At 42.6% G+C, this 23,737-nt stretch overlaps 1 protein-coding gene across 4 annotated transcripts in view; it reads left to right on the forward strand.

Moving 5' to 3' along the window:
• The window catches only part of KLHL13 (kelch like family member 13), a 553,397-nt gene that overhangs the window by 190,242 nt on the left and 339,418 nt on the right, over positions 1-23,737 (forward strand). For all 4 annotated transcript variants that reach the window (XM_069612858.1, XM_069612857.1, XM_069612859.1 and 1 more), the window contains exon 2: positions 22,796-22,937. In XM_069612858.1, the coding sequence (XP_069468959.1) occupies positions 22,796-22,937 (142 nt within the window). The remainder of the gene's footprint in view (positions 1-22,795; positions 22,938-23,737) is intronic.

The following is a 23,737-nucleotide window of genomic DNA, read 5'->3' on the forward strand; positions in this document are numbered from 1 at the left end:
GAATCTGTCAGGATGTCCAAAGTAAACAGTCCACCCCCCTGTGTCTGAATACTATTTCCTTCCTTACACTTTGAACTAAACTAAAGAACTGAGGGGTTTTCTGCAGATCCACTTTGAGACTGTGTTCTGAGGGGATGTCTCTCTTCCTCAGGTTATAGTGCCGTTTGTAAACAACATAAAGTTCTAGATTCACCAGGTTTCTCCAATACACATAGTTGTCTTCACTGTGATATCTTTTGCATACAAGCTTCTTCAACTCTTTTACCAGGGGGATGGCGCCATCCCCTCTAGTCCCAGTTTATAGTATTAGGAAGGCGGAATCCTTTCCCCCTAAACTTTCTCAGGTTTCTGGTTGCTCAAGTCTGGGAATGTCTCCCTCCCCTGTCCTTCCTCAGGCTTCTGAAATAATACAATACTTGCTGGGGAATGTCTCCCTTCCCCTGGCTTTTCTCTGGGTTTTCAAATTCTCAGGCTTCGTGGAAGTTTGTGTTGTGAGGGGGAATGGCTTCATCCGCTGGTTTCCTTTTCCCATTTGAATGCACATTCCACCTGGCTTATCACTCTGCCAGGTTATGTGACTATGAAGAGGTACTGGGGATCGTTCTTCCTTTTGTGCGGGTCCCAAACTTGCTTCTTTTGTGTGACCCTCTTTCTGGATAGACTTGGTTCACTCTCCTGTCAAGTACTGTCATGCAGCCCAAGGTATGCAAATCTCTCCTCCATAGTTAGGGATCCAGACCCTATATATTTGACATTCTTGCGTGTGCAGGTCCTAAACTCGCCTTGTTCGTGTGGGTTTCCCTTCTGATAGACTTGGTTCACTCTCCTTCCAAGTAATATTGTGTGACTCATGGTAAGCTACCGCCTCATCCCCTTGGTTATGGTCCAAGTGTCTGTATTCTTGGCTCTCCCCTTTTGGCTCTCTGCCACTATCTCGGGGGCCTCAGTGCCTTCCCAGCGACTCTGTACCTTCTTTCCCAGTCCGCGACCATCCTGGGTCTTCCCGGGCATGTTTGATCATCTGTGGGATTTCCCCGACCCTTGTGGTTTCTCTGCGGTCCGCGCCGGCCCTGTAGCTTCCTGCTCCCTTTTCAGCTCCCCGGTCTGCTTTCTTCTCTCCTGGGCTGTGCTGGCTCTCGCAGCTCCTCCTGTGAGGATCAGATGTATTTTGCAGTCCTTTATATATGTTTAAAGTGTCCACATTGAATGGAGTGTGTACCTTGGTTCGGCTGTATGCACCTTATTCCTCTGCAGATCTTCTTTGTCCCAGTTTTGTCAGGATTACTCTCCATTGGGGTTAGGAGTTTTTCTTCTTGATGTACTCCTTCTAGGTAATCCCTACTCTTTCTCGTCTCAGTATATCTTACAAGGATGGGATCCTCTACAGCAATGGTTAGAGGTACTGGGAAGTTCAGAGGTGGATATAGGATAGGAGTATAATGGAGGCAGGAGTGGAGGGTGGAAATGCTACATTCTCCCAGAATAGTCGTCACTGGTCCCATAGGGGGGCTTCCCTCTCCATAATATTATCTTGCTGAGTGCCATCCCCAGAGGGACTATCGAGTAGCAGCCTCACTGCCTTGTCCTCATTGGAAGGGGCTCCCCCCATGAGAGCAGTGACACAATACCCTGGGATACGTCACAGTTATGATCCTGGAAATGCATCGGAGGGACATGGCCCCATATCCTTGTCCTTTTTTGCCTTTTATCGCGTGTTCTGGCGTGTTTTCCATGCAGGAGTTCATATGGGACTCCTGGCGGTGCAGCTCTCTTTTGGTTTTGGTGAACAGACCCATGGGATACCCTTATGGCACCCATGGGTGGGGGTACAACCCTGTGCCCCTAGTGTATGTTTTTGGGCACCTCTCTGTGGCCCACAGAGCAGGGTATGGGCTGGTTGCAGCTCCATGCTTAATTTGAATGATGCTCTGAATATCCTCATTTTTGGAATACCCAGGCCCTGCCATTGAATCAGTCGATTCCCCATAGGAAACAAGATGGTCCCTGTGGCCGCCTGCTTTCTATTGCCTGTTACCTTGTTTTCCCAAAGTCCTGGGATGCCCTGACTCTGGCTGTTGGGTGGAAGTTCCATATATGGTGTTGTTGGGAAGTCCAGGCCAGACTGACTGGAGCCTTCCCAGTGACTGTAGGTTGTGGGTACACCCTGTGGGTGGGACCTGGGTGAATGGAGTGTGTGACGAATACGCATTCTGTGTTGGGGGTGTCTAGTATCTGGTGTTTGACACAATGACTGAGACAGCCCTGCCCGAAACTGGTATGAATGCAGTGTGGAGTGCTGAATGGCTGGGTACTTGTCCCAATACACATTACTTGTTTTGAGTGTCTGGAGAGAAGTGAATGGCCTAAATGCACTATGCACCTGATTGGCTGCCTGCCTGCATGAATGCCCTTCTGACCGATTGGTTGCCTGAGTGTGACCCAGCAGAATGAATGGGAGACCAACTAGTAAATCTGGGGGCCTCTCACTGCTAGAATTCGTGTTCAGAAGCTGAAGAGTAACTGGAGTGAAACTGAAGCTTGACCTTGAAGCCCTGCTGGAAGAGAAGAATTGCTGTTACCTTTCTTCATCAATCGGAAAGCTGCTGTGTCTTCAAGGACTGACCCAGAGAGGACCTGGTAAGGCGCCCTCTTCCCGAGCTACGAGGGACCATCGTGCACCAGCTGATCTTTGCCAAAGCTCCCTGGTAGACAGACCTACAACAGGCTGCTGACCAGAGACGGGGACCGCGCAGAATCCCAAAGAGCAGCCCCTGGACTGTTGTCCATCACCATCGACGACCACTGTCGCCGACAGGAGCTGCCGCACTCCCGTTTGCCAAAGAACTTCATTTGATCCAAGGACGTTCTCGTACGCACCGTCGACCACTTTTTCCCGCCGGAGAAAGTTGAGGCTGTCGACACGCTGAGGAACATCCACAGGTGGGTTTCCCACCGCCCAATGCCACAGAGATGCCGACGACTCGACACCCTTGCTGGGCCACAGTTCTTCAAACTCTTTGCGGTCCAGAGCTATTGTCACCGAGGTGTTCCGCACGCCTCTTCCTTGCAGGACGCCTACGCTCCGTCGTCGCCGAGCACCGCCAGGAATGAGCTGCCACTTCACCGCCGTGGTTCACCCTTGCTCTCGCCGGACGTTCGTCCACCTGTGGCTCCTGCCTTAAAGGGAGTGCACTCAAGATGGGCCGTCGATTTCCCGACGAGGAACTCGACAGCACCAGGTACTTTGGGGTTGCTGAACTATTGGAAAGACTCTTGTAAACAATATATGGACTGGGCTTGTGGTATTTCTTTATTCTGCAGGTTGCCCCGGTGGGGGGGGGGATCTCCACACAGAACTGTGTCTAGTGGTAGGGGCCAGTATTCTGCCTATTGTTCTAACCAACTGCTTTCCTCTTATATCTATTGTTGGTTACTTTTACTCCTGGATCTGTGTGACATTTGACCAGAGTATAGTTGATGCACTTTAATGAGATCTGATAATTGTGGTACCACTTTAGAACTGTATATACTTGCCATTGTAGATTTTCTGAGCACAAAATGAGTTATTTTGATAGTGTACATAACCTTGAATATTAATTTTATAAAGACTGTGCTTTAACTTATACAGTGTGTGGACATTCCTTTGTGGGGGCTTCGGGACTACACTGTACTTAAGAACCAGCCTGCATCACTTCCTGAGAAGCTAGGCCTTGATTGCTCGACCACGTACCAATAATGGAGAATCTTGGCTGGGGTCCTCTGTGCCTCTCCTCTACCATAAAGAGAGCAGAAGTACAGACATCCCCCTCTAGTCTTTACAACAGTAGCATAATCCAAGGAGACTAATACGTAGTGTAATCCACTCTAGTATGGTCCGAGAGGTCTGATAACCTCTATCACAATCTTTTCAAAAGGTAAGGCAATGAGCAATGGCGGGAAGGGAGCCTTCAAAATGTCCATGTCATTCCTTTTCTGACAGATTTTGCAGGTCCTACTTTACCTTTTGATGCTGCTGTATACTCCTAGCATTAGAATCAGATGCAGAAATGGTAGTGCATCCCTGCCGTCCCTAAATGTGAGCTATAAAAGTGGGCATGGTACATTTTTATAACCACTCCTTGTAATGTAATCGGACCTTTAGCTGAGGGCAAGGCTTTACTTTACCTTTATGATCTGGTCACGCTTTAAAGTAGACCTATTTTCCTGTGAAAAACACTTTCTTCTCAGTGTGACTATATGGGGGATGCTGTGATTGAAGTAGTGTTTCCAGAGAGGGTCATTTTAGAAGGCTATCGCAAAGTCATGTTGTTGAATACATGTCAATCTTAGGAACTGTAGGTGTGCTTGACGACAAGGTTGGTTCCTGTCTGTTTTTCTAAAGTGCTCCACTTCTTTCAACCTACACAATCTGTTTTGCCTATTATGATGGCCAGCTTGTCCAGTCCTTGCACCTTAAAGGAAACATCCCTGAAGCATGCCAACATTCCCCCTGATCAAGCTCTTCAGAGCTAGCACTGACCATAATATCCTGTCTGGGATCTCAGGCAACCAGCTCAGCGCTAGGATAACAGGGTTTGATATTGCTGGAAGCTATTTAGCTACTGTTTCCACCTTGGTAGAGCCTGCTTGGCTTAAAACTAACAGCTACCAGGAGCTACCTGTTAATTTAGAGTTAACAATAGCTGCGGCGATCAGTGCACAGTTGGCCTCAAGTCACTTAGAAGCGGCTCTGCCATAAGAGACTGGTAAAGAGGCACAGGAGGATTTAAGAGATGAGACATGTTTCTCGAACGTGAGATGAGAATCAAAATAGACACCCAGAGTTTTAACCGTTTGAGACAACAATAACCGTCACATTTATTGAAAAGGATTTGTATAGAATATCAGGATTTTTCTGTTTATATTGGGTGCCAATTATAAGTAACTCTGTTTTGGCGTCATTGAAGGCAAATGAGTTCAAAGCCATCCAGATTTGTATGGCCTTGAAAACTTTATTAACTCTTATGGAATCCGCAGTATAGACCCCAGATAGTTAAAAGATAATCTGAGTGTCATCTGCGTAATTTGCAAAATAGGTTCCAAGAGAGTCAAGAAGATCGAACAAGGGTAGACATCATTGAAACACGAGATAACAGGACCCTTCCACTACAAACTCTCTTCTCGTCCTGATGAAGGCCTACTAACCTTCAGCAACAAATAATAGCTAACTAATGGCCAAAACACTGTTGGGTCAACTCCCCCTCCCAGTGTTAAACGCACACACTGTATAGGTTTTGTAATCGGATTTACCCTATCTACATTTTTCTTTTGTCTAAACGCGTTCCCTTACTGACAAAAGGGTTTATGTATGTTTTGTACTGTGATCCAGGCACATTTCACATAGACCTGGATAATTATTTGGGTATCACATGGAGATACTGTTTCTAAACTGACAAGTGTCCTGTAAATACTTTTTAACAAAAACAATTCATTATGTATTAAATCATTGGATAGAAAAGAAAAACTTTTTCTATTTAAAAGTGCTGATGTTGTTCAATCAATCTGAAACAATGCTGATTGTGTGAAAACTGTGAGAGGTGTGTATACAGTGTGCAGTCACCCTGGTCATTTTTCTATATTATTATTAACCCACCTGGGTAGATCAGGGTTTAGCCGGGAGCTCTTACATTAACTTGTTTACCATGCCAGACAGAGAAGCGAGACGTACAGAATCCCATAACCGAGGACGGAGAAGGTAAAGAACCTGCCGTAACTTTGTTTATAAATAGGATATTCTGCAAGTCAATCCATTGTACAGTTTTATCCCACGATGGTGATTGGTATCTCCCTAAAAAAATCACATTTGTTCACATTGTTTGCGTTCGCCAATCTATAACGTTGTACGCCATACAGCACTAATCCTCAATTTACAACATGCAAGACGTAATGCTGTTACACCTAGTCAACAATAATATGAATAACTCTGTTTCCTCTTTTTTGTAGAGGAAATACTTTTTGATTGACTTGCTAGTTTCTGTGTGAAGATAATTGCACCCTTACAAAAACTGCATGTTGTTACACTGCCTGGTTACCGACATTATCGGGTACAATACAGCCAGTTTTTCGAGTCTGGTACTCGCAATCAAGTTAAGCTATGTAGAATGGTTAACAAATAATGGGGAACTTGTTGCCCTTTCTCGCCCCTCTCTGCAGCATTGACCAGCGGATAAAAAAGCTATATTACTGTATTGGTGACAGTATTACATCAAACAGCCCAAGACCCAAAGAAGTAATTGTAGGTGGGTAGTGATCCACAGCCTTCAGAAACCAATCCTATGTTTTCTTATTTTGATCAGTTTTTAAAACGCATGTCTCTCTCTCGAGAAAACCTGCCCAACGATATATTTAATTTGTTTTTATGCAGACTGGAGACTTCTCTCTACCGTCAAGGGATTTTAAAATTATACTACATTGCATTAAGCCATATTGTCCTGAAGAAAGCCCAGAGGATATATTATACATGCAAACTGCAATTTTTATCAGTTTGCCTCAGAACTGGAAACAACAAAATTGTCGACCATCGAAGTGTGCTGATTATAAAAACAGTGCACCAAGTCACTTTAGCTCCTAACCACACTATTTAAACATTTTTTCCTTGCTACCTATGTTGGACTCTGTGAGATTTAGACTAAGCAGATTAGTTATACTATTAGATATGATTGTGCTGTTTTAATATATATTTTTGTATTATTGATTGTGAATACATTTTGTTTTATCAGTTTTTTGTCTAGTGTCTGATCAAAACGAAAGAGGAATTTTTACCTTAGTCTTGCTGTTGGCCACTATCTTTACCTCAGACTTGCTGTAGGCCACTATCCGTACCATACTGTGTTAAAGGGTGGGGTAGCCTAGACTCACTTGTCTGTGTCTCAATATAAGGCACCCTCCCCTTGGTTGTGTCATCTTAGGAAGACCTTTGAAGAAGTATTCACCTGAAACTCTATCAGGAGTACCGTCTGCTCCAAAGTCCTCCTCTTCTTTGGAGACCGAGCGCTCCAAAGAAGAGGAAAGCGCTTCTCCCTGACTGGCCTTGGTGGAATGACCAGCTGGCTGGATAAGGCCTACTGCAACCGAGTCTAGCAACCAGGACGTGCTCGCTGGAAGTGATCGAACTCTTCAAGTGATCTCCACAAAAAGGGTAAAGGAAAGGACTCCCCTTTTCCCTGAAACACTGGACTCAGTCCTCACAGCAACTGCAAAGTCCAGAAAGTAGCCCAAAGCCTGCTTACTACCTTGAGACGCTTTTCGAGCCGGCGTGACTGTACTCTATAATTTTGGACCGCTTACTTGCACTTGGTCTTGGAGCCATTCAGACGCTGACTCCAACCGATCAGCTAGACTGTGTAGAAGCAACTGACTCACTATGTCTCAACCACTGACTCAATGCAATGGAAGCATAGTCTCGCCGTCAACCTGACTGCCGACCTGGCCTGCTGGAAGACAGTCTTGACCCGCTACAAACGCAGACTCGATCCACTAGGAGCTCTTGCCTTGAACTTTCTCGATGCCAGTTTGCCACTAGGAAAGGATAACTTTACTGTCTCAACAGTGGTTCTCTCTAGTAAGAAGCCTGGCTCCACGCAATTGAGCCCAAAATATCAGAATCTAAACATATTTGAAGATGCCCTTTCCTCCTGTCTGCTTTATAGGACCCTATGGATTTTCGAGCCCCTTACGCTACCTTTTGAAAGACCTATTCAATAACTTTTAACATTTTGTGGATAAAATCTTTGCCTAAGTCTAGAAGACCAGGGTGCTCCTTTGTTCCAAGCTCTGCTTTATCTCTGTTTCCCTTATAGGTGTGGATAAATAGTGTTTATTTTAGTTGTGTACATTTCTGTTAGCTAAATTAAAGATTCTCTTTTTATAGAAACTTACATGTACATTTTTACTATGCTACCACAGTGATAGTGTTGTTTACATTACATCTGTACCAGCTCACATCCCTTCTGAAGAGTGAAGCCTGCCCTCACCCCACGTTACCAAAAGCGGCAAAGGTGGTTATTTATACCTGTTGGTCTCTGCCTGTTTCACTTTTATAATTGGGATCAAGGCTAGTTCGGTGCTATTGAGGGGCTGAGTTGGTGCTTTAGCCATGTCCGATCTTTTGTGAATTCAATTACAGATATCACTAATGTATATCCACTAACTTAACGACCCCTGGTATATGATCTCGGCCAACAATTATGGGACAAGAAGGCAGGCTGTAGCAGGAATCAATATTTATTTCTATTCAAATCAAATAAAATAGATCAATACTTTTTCTGATTCTTATTGTAATAAGACTATGTAATTTCTAAACAAGACAATGTCTATACTTTCTTCGCAACTTATCGACCAGTGTAACATATGCATACCATTTACATCGAACTAAGTTTCTTTGAATGGCAAATTTAATATATTTTATTTTCTACAATATCAAAAAGAAGTGTTGATATCTGATAACGGTTGCATAGTGAAGCAACCTTAATGGGAAAAACATTTATGATGAATTGACCCTATGTGTAGTTACGGTTATGTGGGTTTCTAACGTATGCATGGAGATTGAATGCAAGCTCTTGAGTTCCATCAGGCACTTTAGGCATGTGTTTAGATATAATGTGCACTTTAAAACAAGAGTGTAGGGGCATATCCACTCAATATTTAAATATAGTTTTATGATTTTCTAATGAAGGAATACCCCTCCCTTTTTTATTGTTATGAGTGAGGAGTTAATGTGATTTACTTTGGCATCATTTTCTATGGCAAGCCCCGATAATAAACTGTGAAGGTACAATGGGTAATCTGAGACGAGAGGTGTATTATAACAATGAGAAACCGAAAACAACAGAAATAAAGCCAGTCAAATGGTCCTGGTTGACCAGATCTAAAATGGAAACAAATCACAAAATAAATAATTAACAAAGAGAGACAGCTGAAAAAACAAAGTTTGCCATTGGTATTTGGAATACCAGAGGCCATTCACACGTAATGATACCTGATAAAGTGAATGCACTAAAAAACTTTGACTTCATCTTATAACAAGAGACGTGGCTGATTGATGCACCAGCTTGGTCATATCGGCAAATCTGCTGGGTCCTGGCAATTAAACAAAACAAAGGCAGTCCCATGATGGGCCTACTTGACGCTCTAAAAATGTCCTATCCGGGGAAAATAACAGACTGGAAAAACGCCCCACCCTGGCTTACAATTAGTGAAATGTGAAATCTCCCACAACTTACCATAGCCATGGCCATCATGAATACCTATTGGAATCCCTCGCGAATCGCTGATGACAAATTTCTCTCACTTGTTAGAGCATTACTGGAGGAAATAGAGAGAGATAAAACCATCAATTTAACTATTGTTGCTGGTGATCTAAATACTTATTGTATTAATAATGGTATAATGGTAAAAAATTGATAACCAACAGGACCAGAAAATGGCTCAAGTTAATGGAACAAAGAAATATGGTTATGCTAAATGGCTGCTTAAGGGCGATGATCCTCCCAAGTTTACTTGGAAAGGAGGGGAGTCAACAGCAATTATCGATTTGTTTTTGTTATAAGAGAAGCAATAGAGCTGATAAATGATTTCAAGATAATAGCCACTGGCCTTAGTGATCATAATATATTAGAAATTGACTTCTCCTTAGTGATTAAACAAACAAAACAAGATTTTCATGACTATGATCTTTGTATAAATCAGGGCCTCAAATGAATAAAATGGACCGAAAATAAATGAAACAAACATGGTCATTTGAAAAGCTCACCTCAGAAACCATATGTGGAAGTGTTACACCGATTCGTGCAAGTGGATAATCATAAGAGGCATCCCGGGCGAAGCTACGTAGGGGTCTATGACCCTGTAATACGAGGAAAAAAAGGGAAAAAAGAACAGCAATCTGAAACATTTAAATGGAAGGAAGGAGTGATTACAGAGATAAGATAAAGCAAATTAATAATAGGTACCGAAATGTTATGAACCAATACCAAATTAAGAAAAAACAATTAAAAGGAGAAGTGATGTTAAAGGTTATAACATGGAAATCTAGTGCTCAAATATGGTCATTATTAAAAGAAGACGCCAGAGTAAAGACGGACACAAATATAATTTACCCGATAGGAGAAGAGGGATGGATTAAGCACTTTGAGAAACGTTTTTACAATATGTCTCTAAAAATGGATTCTCCAGTGAAGTGTCCTAAAAACCAAAAACATTTAGATATCGAAACAGATACAATAGAAGCGATCATTAAAAAATTAAGTGCTTCAAGGGCTCCTGGGCCTGAATCAAATCCTTCCAAATGGTCTTTGATCCTGCAGCAAATATATTTGACAGTCCAGCAAACTGGTGAGATTCCCAAGACTTGGAAACTATCGATTATTTTTCCTGTTTTTAAAAAGGGAAGTAGGATGGAGGCTGCTAACTACATATAGGCCATTAGCTTTGATGGACTCTCCAGGGAAGAACTATGCCAAAATAATATTGACCAGCTTAAACTAATAGATAATAACCTGCTTGATAGCAACCTAGCAGGCTTTGTGACAGCCCCTAACTTGCACATACTCCAGGCTTTAAAAAAATCAAACTGTTAGATCCAAATAAAAATGTACATAGTATTTATAGACTATAAGCAAGCTTTTGACACCATATCTAGACCGCTATTGTAGAGCAAACGTGAAACAGCAGGGTGCCCGAGCTACTTGCTTAGAGCTATACAACAATTGTACATTGGAACTTCTGTCAGGATAAAGTTAAATCGAGAGGTTTACTAACTCAAGAGATCAAAACTAATATTGGATTGAAACAAGGATGCTTCCATTCTGTTCAATTTCTATATTAAAGAAATTAACTTGCATCTCAGTAAGATCAGATTGTTCCCGCCTAAATTAAACCAGTGTCCTATAAAATACATGTTATATGCTGATGACTTGGTTATTTTAGATCAAACACCATGAGGCCTAGCCAGAATCTGATCAGCTTTGGAAAATAACGCTAATGAGAATAATCTCCAAATTAATTCTAAAAAAATCTATTATTATGATCATAGAAAACAAAAGTACAACAATAAACCAATTTAAATAGCTTCTTGGTGGAATAGCGATAGAAGTAGTAAAGCAGTATAAATATCTAGGTATCAATATTAATGATAGTCCTTCTGACACACCATCCAAAGAAGAGCTAATGGAGAGAATGACAATGTTGTGTTCACAGGCAAAACTAATAGTGCAAATTTGGGAAATTCAACTCTCCAGCAATTATCACGTATTACTGACAAAAGGTAGTTCCTGCCATAATATATGGGGCTTCGAGCAAAAATGATAGAAAACTGGCCAAATTGGTAATATCTCGAAGGTAAATATTGGAAAGAACTGCTGAAACTTCCAAAAACCTTTCCCTTGTCGGTCTTACTCCACGAGTTAGGACTTGCAATCCCGAGTTGAGTGGAATTCATTGAATCTATATAGCAAATGTAGAGTCTCAGAGCAGTATAAAAACACGGTAATAAATAACTTCTCACAGGCATTTACAATAAATGGTACTGATATGATAAACACATGGAAACAAAAATGCATAAGTAATTTGATAGAAACAGGAATCCGTGAAAGACTGTTATTAGAAAATCTCACTGGAGCGAAAGCTACATTTTGGGGAATAGATTGGATAAAAACTAGAAATGCATGTTTAAAGTATAAATGCTTTCAAAACGTGATATTTCCTCATAAAAGTCAATGAAATACCCAATTACATGCAAAAACATCCGAACTTGCAATATAGAATGGTAATAATGAGGTTCAGATTCAATTTAATTCAGACCAGAATGGTAAAAGCTGTGTGGGCGACGCACAATGTATATCGCTGATTCTAGCTGCAATTCATATCTAATAACATTTGGAATTGATTATACCTTATAGATTATATGCTACATAAAGACACAATTGCAACATGCTCCTAGAATAGAATGATATCAATGTACACATGATAACCAGTGTGATAATGGAAATAAGCATTATTTAGATATACACACATTTCTCGAGCTAAGATGATTCTGTTGATAACATGCAAATATTGTGGTCCTATACTCATTGTGACTCCGAATGACAGTCCGTGCCAAGATTGTTTTATTTTCTAACATGTCAAAGTATCTTAACATTGTTGGGTTGAGATGATGATTTTAATAATTCTATTGTTAAAACGTTATTGTATTTTAAATGTTGATAAATTGATGAGAATGTTTGTAAAAGTTGTATTTCAACTGAGACAAATAGAAAAGTTAAAAAAAAGAAGTGACACGATCATTGTCTTTTTAAAGATCTATGCCTTTCACAGGTCCCATGTTTTCAATCATGGAGATGTGGAAATGGGCATGCACCCTTCCATAAAGCCGGTGTCAGACTACAAATGGGAAAACCTGCTGGCTTTCATTTGATTGGTTTTTGATTTACAAATAGCTGTGCTTTACAATGCTGCCTTTTTCTGTGCAAAACAAATCTGGCTTAGTTTTAAATACCTTTAGAAAGCGAAGAGCAGTTCCATTTTACATGATTATGCATTCTGTTCGGAACGTGCTCTCCCTAGCTGGCGTACCTCCCAGTCCATCCACTCCTGGCAGTTGCCAGAGAAATGATTCTAGCGGGTTTAGCTAATTTAATTTGGAAGATGTTTATGCATTCTTTTGAATCCTTCTTTAAGGCACAGAGCCAGCAAGGACTCTCAAGGGTTGCAAAGGAATTTCAGTGAGCAGGTCCCTTCTGCTCTTCTTTTCCCTCTAAAAAAACATTAGAGGTAAAATCTGCCTAAAGCTCACCCCTCTCATTTCCAGATATTATCCAAGATCAGAACTTTTCCATTTGGAACAGGGCTAGGCACCTTTCAGAATCCTATATCTCTCCTTATTCCTTGTTTGTTTGTACATATATAACGGGAATCAATCCCCCGCCATGGCATTGTGACCTCACACTTTTTGATTGATCAGGCCTTTCCATTGGCTCAAATAATAGGCAGACACCCCAAGAGAAAGACACCCCTGACTTATCATATGTTGATCATATTTCTCAACATGTGACAAAGATGGTGATGTATGCTCTGGGCACTTCTGAAGTCCTATCTCATCGTAGCAACATGACACATAGGTGAACTACAGATTTCTGGGTTCTCATTACCCTCACAAATGCAGAGATATGCTGCATGAATGTATGCAATAAAATGTGACTTATTTTTATGTTGAATTTGCTCTCAATGATCAGAGTAGGCCCCCCCTTTTGCAAAACACCTTTCCTTTTAATTCTAAGGCCTATGATTGTGGAGTTAAGTCGAAACTAGTGTTTGGATTTGAAATTTCGTTTTGAAATACTAGTTTTACCTTTCTTTTGAGTTGTGGATGTGAAAACATGTCTGGTGTTCCCTGCAGATAAAGATTGACCTGGTAAGATGACTGTGGCCTCTTTTATTTTCAAATCCTATTGTAAACTCCAACTGGAAAATGTTGTTGGTCCGATCTTAGGTGCAATAATTTTCCTTTGAAGCATGGGAGTTTGGAAAACACAGATCCTAGCATATGAGTTTAATTAGAATGTTATCAGTTGGAGGACTGTACTTTAGACATATTTCAAATGTTACATGTGTTTTTCTTTAACAATCCTTCCCTTGAGATTGGTTCCATGTGAGTATGGGGCGTCTTATTAAATGTTCTAATCCAAGTCTCTGAACAGACGGTCGTTGTGGTAAGGATTTAATGTGTTTCTTTTGGTGCAAGATGAATGAGTCTGCTTAACTTCAAATAGCAATCTATTCTCCTGGGATACCTCCTATAAGCATTGCATATCCTGGATTGACCATGAGTTCAGCTTGTGACCAGGCTAAAGAATCAACAGAAATCTAACATTGTCAACTCCATAACAGAATACTATATTTGGCAATGCAGATTTAAGCAGTAATGTGTTCCTTGTATGAAATGAAACATGTAACTGTACCACTCATTGTATTTACAATGTGCTTCTATTTTCATGCATCTGTGTATCACAATGCATTTCTGCCATGTATTTTTGAAAGAAGATCTCACTTGATGTGTAATGCTGTTGGAAAAGGGAACACGCAACATTTTGTTCATGAAATTGCAAGTGAATACACTGGCGGTATAGTTTTCAAAATGAAAGTTTAATGATCTTAACATGGACAACTCATGACCAGTTTACTGTATTGCAGACACCATCTAAGTTTGCTTTGCAATTTGATTTTCACAGCCCGAGGCAGTGTGGGGTTGATCTGGCTCCCTGAGCTGCTTCGCTGGCAGACGTGTACATGGCGATACTGGTGTCAAGCAGCATTAAAGCAATTCCACGTACGGCTATGACCTGAAAGAGTAAAAAGATTAGCTCACAGTGATCAGCTCACTTTGCTGTTTTCCCTAAACCACTTGCAGGCTACCATTGTGTTTGAGTAGTCCCAGTGAGATGCAAGGAACACACAGAGCAAAGCTGGTGACCAGCAGACATACACAATGCTGCAGTGAAAATCAGACTCTGAGCCTCACGTCATACATACATTGCATGGGCACTCTAGTACTGTAGTATTTTGTTTTAGCTAAAGATATTTTGTAAAGAACAAAAATTCAGTTTATTTTAACAAAGCCTCCCAGAAACAGCACCCAAACTTTCCGGTGGATTTACAACTCTCCTCTGAGATCATAAAACTATTTGCACAGTCGTGCTGCATGCCACACTGTGGAAGGGGTAAGTCATACTTTTACGGGACAAGGACATTTGTAGTCTCAAACATCAAGGAACACGATCCGGGAAATGTATCTACACTTTACCCACCCCCCCCCATTCCCCCTGCTCAACAGAATAGTGCACAAGATGCACCAATCTTGGTTCTCCCATCTCATGGCAATGTCAGTCTCCCCTCCCGGGAAGCTGCCATGCACATACAGCATGGTGTCTCAAGATCAGAGGGGGCGGGGGGAACATTACATCCATGCCCTGAAACTCTCAATTTAGCAACCTGGCTCCTGAGATCATAGAGTGAGGGCACCACCAGCTCCCTCAAAAATGCATGGACATACTCCGAGAGGCACGTAAACCTACCACCAGACATTGCTACTCCAGCAAATGGAAGCACTATGTCATCTGGTGTAATGGCAATGTCATCAATCCTATTGAATGCTCACCTAAAGATATTGTCATTTACCTAAGGCACCTTTTAGATTCAGGACTCGTTTTCAGTTCTCTTAAAGTCCACTTAGCGGTGCTTTCGGCATACAACACGTCCCAGAGCATGGTTTCCTGGTGGACAATTCCTGTAATTAAAGCCTTTATGGAAGGGGTAAAGAGACTTCATCCCCCTATCTCCAACCCAGCTCCCGGATGGGACATGAATGTTGTTCTTACCAGACTGATGGGTCCTCCCTTTGAACCAATGCACAAAGCTAGCCTTAAAACAGTCACAAGACTGCCTTCCTAGTGGCGATCACCTAGATACGGAAAGTTAGTGAACTGCAGGACCTTTCAATTCAGGACCCATTCTTCACGATTCACAAAGACAAGGTGGTTTTGTGCACACACCCTCACTTTGCGCCTACATTTATCTCAAAGTTCCATGTAAACCAATCCATAGAACTATCCCTGTTTTTCCAAAACCCCACTAATGTGGCGGAAAGAAGCCTCCACACACTAGATATGAGGAGAGCGATAATTTACTATCTGGAAAAGACAATGCCACTAAGGAAAACAGCCCAATTCTTCGTATCAGTGGCAGCTGGTAGAGAAGGGGACCCTGTCTCTAAATCAGCAATTTCCAGGTGGATCGTAAACTGTATCCCATTCTGTCTCTCTCTTGCCAAGAGATCTACCCTTCCTGCCCAGAGCACACTCTACTCAGGGCACACAGGGGCTACAATAGCATTCATTGCAAATGTTCCTCTAGATTCCATTTGCAAAGCAGCCACCGGGAGTTCTCTACACACCTTTACACAACACTACTGCCTGGATACACACTCTAGGTCTGATTCTCAGGTGGGACAAGCAGTGCTAAGATATCTCTTTGCTACTGTTCCTTCACGCATCCCACCACCATCTGTGGGTACTGCTTGTTAGTCTATGCACAGCATGTGATGCTAAGCAGATCCACAAGCATCCAAAGACATACATTACTCAGCATAATAGCATTTCTGATGATTGTATCTCCTAAGATTCACATGCGCCCACCCTTCCTCCCCTCGTGGAGTAGAAGGAACAAATCTTACACCATCTCTCTTCTGTACTCGCTCACGCTGACTATAAGGCTCCCTCACGGCAGAAAAACACAACCAGATGAACCTCGACGCGTGAGGGATTTTGAGTATACTACATGTCCCATTAGGGATAGTGTTACATTCACGCACGCCCATGTCGACGTCCCCTTTTGATCGTCGAAAAAAGAAGCAAAACTCTGCGATTTCCCCTAGATGTCGGACTATATGCACAGCATGTGAATCTAAGCAGATACAATAGGAAATGCTATTACGGTGAGTAATATATGTCTTTCTTGTCAGGATGTTTGATCAACAGTCCTCTGTCCAAACTCTAATCTACGCTAAATCATGTCTCTACCATTTACAAAAGGATGACACAAATTCAACTACACCAGGTCTGATCAGGAAGTTCTACTGAACGCAGGAAGGGGTGGTTTGCTTCTGACCCCCACCCACATGTTTCTTTGGTTTCTCCCATGTCACTTGTCCTGTGATGTGATTCAAAGTTCAAGTTTGCCCAGTAGTGGGTAAGCCACTGGAAAGATCGAATTTGACACCTCACCCCCAGAATGTTGAAAATTGGTATCTGTTAGTAGTTTCTGAATACAATATGGGAAAAAAGAATTGGCTTCTTTGGATGTCTTACAAATATTACATGTGCCACTATGTCTGGTCAATTAATATAAAAGCATTGAGCTTGAAATATTTAAAGCCACAAAATACACAAAGTATGACTATTAAAAGAATAAGGACACCAATCAGCACCATCTATAATTGGAAATGGAGTGTTATTATGATAGGCTTATGAATTGGTTCCAAAATGCACGAGAGGCAGAAAGGTATTTGTACTTCATATCAGATAGATCAGTTGCGCTTGAATTGTATTTTTATACTGTAAAAAGCTTTTTGAAATAGGAAACAGTATGCTGTGAAGCAATGGGCACTTCTTTCCTAAATTATTAGTGTGATTGAGCAGTGAAATCTGGAAAATTCTTTATAAAATGTTTCTGATGTATTTTTGTGTATCAGTTTTATCATTTGGGTTTTTAAAATCTGAAATAAATTTACTTTGATTTGTTATTACATTGAAGCTGCTTGGCGCTGGATACAGGAACTAGATAAAAACCTAAACATGGACAAAATATTTTCAAAACATTGGCAGGTGAGGAGGAGAGGGAAAGAAGAAGATAAAAGGAAGGTCTTGAGAAGCTTCTGGAGCTTAAGGGGATCCGGCTGAAGTCTGAGAGGGGCAAGGAGGCCATTCCAGAGGGAGGCACATGCGGGGGAGATGTACCCCACACTCTCTGCTTGGAAAAGCATCTGAACAGGAGAGAGTTAGAGCTAGACGAACGAAGGGCTCTAGCAGGGAGATATTTTAGGAGAGAGAGTTGGATGCAGCGGGGTCCCAGGCCCCAGAAATCCTTGTGGATGATACAGAGGGTCTTGAACTCGTTCCTTGCAGCAACTGTCCTGTGCTAGATTAGTTGAAGGGGAAGAAGGGAGGAGTTAGGCAGATTGAGGAAGAGGCGGTTGCAGTAGTCCAGCCTGGAGAGGACCAGAGCTCTTGGGACATTGAGTTTCTGGGAGAAGGTGAGGAAAGGGAGAATGTCTCTAAGGCGGTGCAGCTGAAAGTGGGCATTCTTGGAAAGATCTGTGATGTGAGGAGAGAGAGGAGTCGAAGATGACACCAAGGTTATTTGCCTCACAGGAGGGTAGGGGCCCCATGGAGGGCGGCCCAAGTTTTCAAAGGGAAAGAGGCAGCAGGGGTCCCAATGAGAAGGATCTCTGTCTTCCAAGCATTAAGGCAGAGATTGTTAGCAGTGCACCATGCCTGAATAACAGGCATTCCGGAATGAGAACGGAAGAGTAGGCGGAGGAGGGAAGCTTGGAGAGCTGCGTGTCATCCGCATAACACTAAAAGTTAGCAGAGAAGGTGGAGATCAAATGAGCGAGAGGGGCCAGGTAGATGTTGAAGAGCCATGGCTAGAGGATAGAGCCCTGAGGGACACCGGAGGTAGAGAGTGAGATGGTGGACAGAAAAGGGCCCAGTTGAACCTGGGAGGGTCGGTCCGAGAGGAAGGAGGTCAACCAGGCCAGAGCCAGGTTTGTGATACCAAGGATATCACAGAGCCGATTTATCAGGGTGGCATGGTTGACCGTATCAAAGACAGAGGAGAGGAAAAGAATGATGAGAACAGAAGGAGAGCTGGAATCGAGATTAGAGAGCAAGTCTTCAAAGGTGTTCAGGAGAGCAGTTTCCCAGCCTCTGGTAGCTCTGAAGCCAGAATGGTGATCGTGGATACAACCAACATATTCACTGTGGTGGATAAACTGGGAGATGAACAGCTTCTCCAAGAGTTTTCCCAGGAATGGGGTAATGGAGATAGGGCAGTCGTTTGCCAGACAGGAAGGGCCGGCAGAAGGCCTTTTGAGAAGAGGGTGCACAAGGAGTACTTAAGGAGTGAGGGGAATGATCCAGTGGCAAAGGAGTGATTGTAGAAATCTGCCAAGGTTGGAGCTAGGGAGACACTGTTATCCTTGATAATTCTGGAGGAGCACCTTTATAGAGCAGACTTGTCTAGAAACCTCATTTGGTGTTCTGGGAGAAAAAGAGGAGAGTGGGAGGGATGTGGGGGGCCAAGGGAGCCCTGAGAGTGGGAGAGGGAGAAAGTTTCAAAATGGGGAGTGAGGACAAGATGTCCTGAGTTTTAGAAATGAAGTGAGAGGCCTGAGAAGTGCAGAGGGCCAGGGAACGCAGAGGAGAAGTGTAGACTGCAGTAGGGTTGACAAGTTCCTTGCAGATTTTGAAAAGTTCAGCTGTGTTGTTAGTGGCCGCAGGAATGCAGGCTTGGATATAGGCCCTCTTCTTCGATCAGATGGAAAGTCTGTATTGCCTTTGGAACATGCAGCAGGCCAGTTTGTCAGAGAATGTGCTTGAAGCCTGCCACTTCCACTCAGCTGCTCTGTACTTGCGTTTCGGAGTGGCCGGGTCGGAGCCATACCAAGCCATACCAAGAGTTGCACTTGGAGGCAGGTTTAATGTTGATCCTCATGACAGGGATGTCCAGAGTGATGGAGATGGAGAGTTGAAGGTTAGTAAGGGCTGTATCAGAGTGAGAGTCAGTGGTAGGAGTAGGAGTAGGAGGGGGAGTGAAGGTGGTGGCAAAAGCATCAACTGACAGTCACTTCATATGTCAAATGACGGAGAAGGAGGCTGGAAGTGTGGGCTTAGCTGGGGGACCCAGGAGGTTCAGGTGAGAGGACAGGAGAACATGATCAGACCAGGAGAGAGACGTAGAGAGGGGGTTGGAGATGGGGCTGTGTCTGAAGAGATAAGAGCATCCAAGGTGTATCCAGCTGAATGTGTCGGACCGCAGGGAAGAATAGAGAGGGAAATAGTCACAGAGGTTGCAGAAGAGCCCAGAGGCGGCATCAGGGGAGTCGAGGTGAATGTTGAAGTCTCTGAGGTGGAGGCCAGAAGAGAAGAGGTGAGGTCAGCCCAATCTGAGAGGAAGTGAGAGACCTGGCCCGGGGGCCTGTAGATGGTGACCAAAGTTGATGAGAGGCCAGGAGGGACAGCAAGCCTGCAGACAAGGCATTCAAAAGAGGAGTAGGCCTGAGTGGGTTTGATAGTAGCAGGAACCCACTCAGGGAAGATCAGGGCCACTCCGTCCCCGGGCCGGTTAGACTTGGGTTTAGAGAGGATCTTGTAACACCAGGGAGGAGATTACCAAAACTCGTGACAGAGCTGGCAGTGAACCATGTCTCGGTGAGAGCGTGGTCTTCAAGGAGGTGGCAGATGTCGGAGGAGTGTTTGACGGCTTAGCAAGAGTTGAGAGGTAGCTAAGTGGAGCAGGTTGCCACTTTTGAAGGTCTTCCGTGGAGGGGTACAGGAATGTGGTACACCCGTCGGAGGTGGCAGAGGGGCCAGAGGGGTGGCAGAAAGAAGAATGGCAGGAGATGGGAGGAAGTTGATTAGAGACAGAAGACACCTATCAAGAGGGAGGAGTTTGGGCTGAGAGCCCTGTACCATGACATTTCCATTTAGGTAGACATTAATGATGACCCTAGAAGACGGGAAAGATGCCAAGAGTACCTCCCAATGGCTGCCACCATTGATGGGAGAGGAGGAAAAAAGGGAGAGAACACAGACCATAAGGGGAATCCAAAGGTCCGGAGAAGTAATGACAAAGTGGATGTAGGTTTCGGCGATGGGCAGGCCTGGATTGGAGACCAGGCGATCCTACTTGAACCTTTTCCTACAGACTTCGACAGAGGGCTAGGATAGGTAATAGAATAGCAATAGCAACTCTGAGTTGGCTCCTCTACCTTTTCGACTTTGGCTTGGCGTTGATGAGGAGGACATGGATTCATGGCATATATTCCGTAGATTAAGAGTGCATTAACTACAACTCTAGCCAAGGTTGTGGTTTGTGCTGCAGTTTGAGGGACAGCATTAAGGTTTAAATTCATACAACCATCTTTCAAACCTACAAAGGCACTTGTCCAGTGTTTGTTCATTTGGAGTGAAATCCCAACTGGTGATAAAGCCTGCACTCCACAAGCAAATAAATGTTTTTGATTACTTCTGTCTCAATGGGGATGAAAGGCTACTTAATTGGAGACCAGTGCATCCACTCTGAATTTGGATGTTCGTGTTTGCCAGCAGGGACCATAATCTCTCATCATTCATGTTACTTAGTTTTATCAAATTTGATTCAATTTTGTTTGTATGTTGTAAATGAAAGGCAACGCCAAAAGTTGATGGCTGGAAAGTTTTGAACAAATCATAACCACGGGCACAGCTCTGGGCAACCCTCCAGACAATTGTTTTTCAGTCTGCCAAGCCATTTCAGAAGGGGAAAGGCCATATGCAAATCAGCCTTGGTCCCACCCCAAAAGAGGCAAACTAGCCCAAACTACTATGTCGCATCCCTTCTGCACAAGCATCCCGAGATATGTTTCGGGCTTGTTGGGCATCATCAGTGAGAAATACCTTGAGTCTCTAGGCACAGCAGGCTCGGGACACACAACTGGGCATACCTGTCCCACTCTGAGTAACTAAAGCAAATCCAAAAGTTGATGGCTGCAAGGTTTTACCAATTCATAGCCATGGGCACAGCTCTGGGCAACCCTCCAGACCATCGTTTTTCAGCCTGCCAAGCCATTACAGAAGGGTGAAGACCATATGCAAATCAGGCTTCATCCCACCCTGCCACCCAATACCAAAAGCTGCAGTCACCCCGAGTGGATATCGTGCCTGTTGGAGCCTAGAGACCCAAGCTACTCCTTACTGATGAGGCCCAACAAGGCCGAAATATGCTTGGGGAATGCTTGTGGTCTCATGCAGAAGGCATGGGACCAAACAGTTTGAGCTGGTCTGCCCCTTTTGGGTTGGTATCAAGCCTGATTTGCATATGGTCTTTACCCTTTTGTAATGGCTTGGCAGGCGAAGAATGATGGTCTGGAGGGTTGCCCAGAGAAATGCCAGAGATTAAGATTCATTCTACAGCTTTTAGCCATTAACTCTTTTGTTTTGCTGTTGTAAATCTAAGGACAAATAACTGGAGTCTGCTGTAGAATCTGAATAAGTGCCAAATATTTTATAAAATTATATTGTCATGTTATGTATGCTTTTCCCAAATTGATCATTGATAACCGTATAACCCCATTTCTCTGTTTAGCCCATCCATCTGGTGACCATACTCTGGTCACACTTGCCATGCGTATCTATTGCGAATCTTAATCATACTGTCGTAGTTTCTTGCTCAGTTGAATGTTCATATTTATCTACACATGCACATGTCATTTGTTTTAGCAGGATATCTTTGCAGATTTCCAGTATTTGCACATAGTTTGTTGTAAGAAAAAGTTGGTTGTCAATCAAATTCACATTTTCGAGCTCTTGAAATATGTAGCCATTCAACAAGCTCATTCTCTGAACAGTGCAACAAAGATGTCCATTATACAGTACAATATTTCCAGATCACAGCAGACAGTCTCACGTGGCTCAACATGTAAAAAAAACACCATTGCTGGAGCAGAAAATAATAGATAACCTTTTATTTCATGCTAGCATGAGACTCAAGTCCTTCAAACGTTTGTGAAATGTCTGGTTATTTCATATCGTCTCAATATATTCCTAAAATATAAAAGTTTGCAGATACCACAAATATTGTAATTCTGTCCTAGAATTGTCTAAATCATTCTTTACATAGTTATTCTATATAATTTAGTCATTCTTTGGCGAAAAGATGTGCCTAGCAAAAACCTGTATTTTTTAGATTTCTCTAAGTTGTTCATGAATTATTTGAAAAATTATGTTCACAAGATAGCTCTGCTGATTACCTGATGAGCATGTTGTTGGAAGTCCATGATTTTAATGAAATAATACTTGGAACAGTGGACTTGACGAAGGGGTGTTGACTCTTTAAATGTCTTCAGAATAAGAAAACAAGAGTTATGACTTGTAGCGTTTGCTGTGTAAAGTTCTTGATTGAAAGACTAACAACCTTAAAATTGTATTTTCTCTTTCTGGTACAGATCTTTAGTGGAAGAGGAAGATCCTCATATGAAAGTTTCTCTTGGGAGCAGCGATATGGGCGTGTCTGCCCATCTTCAGTCGTCAAAGACCGGGACAACTAGATTTTTCACTAGCAACACTCACAGTTCTGTGGTACTACAGGTACCTTTCTCATTTTGTTAATTAAGTTTACAGTTTTTCATTATGTCTTTTACGCATTACAGACCAGTACTACATCTCTTTAATACAGTATAGATTTATAATGAGAGAAACCAACGCTGCCCACATTTGTAACCTTCCTTTCCTACTTTTGGTTTCTAATATTTTCTATTGAACTTTTTCAATTTGGAAAGAAGAGTTAGAGATAAAGGCAACATGAACATGGGAGTGGATCTAAAGCTGCTTTTAGAAACGATCACTAGCACAATTCACAAGGAGCAGGTTTAATGTGTGTAATTAATAACTCCTCTATAAAAAAACATCAATAATATTAATGTTCAGCTGCAATAATTCGATGCAGTGAAATGTGGAGATCTAAGAAGTGTGAAGAAGAGGGAGATAGTGGTTTAGTGTTGGTAATTGAGAGTACCACAAGATTCTTTAAAAGTTTCTAGATATTAAGCAATGTGTATCATTTTATGGAGGTTGTACATGATGTTTTTCTTCAGATAGTGTAGATGACAGTGTTGAGTTTAGGAGGGAGGGTAGCTGATTTTCCAGGAGGGTAACTGATTTCAGTTCACACTGATTTTCTGAACAGCTGTGGCCATTGTGATGATAAGCTAGAAAGAAAGTACATTCTCATTGTAAAGAGGATACATGGTTATAATTGAAATTATTTTGTTTTCGAAAGTGTGAACAATGAATTCGAATTTTGATTTCCAAATTAGTTATTTGCCTTTGAACAGCATGTGTACCAAAAGCCTTGTTCCTTCATTAGATCTCATGCATTTCTCAGTCAC

Source organism: Ambystoma mexicanum, chromosome 5p (genome assembly GCF_040938575.1).
Source record: "Ambystoma mexicanum isolate Mex_15411 chromosome 5p, UKY_AmexF1_1, whole genome shotgun sequence".
NCBI lineage: Eukaryota > Metazoa > Chordata > Amphibia > Caudata > Ambystomatidae > Ambystoma > Ambystoma mexicanum.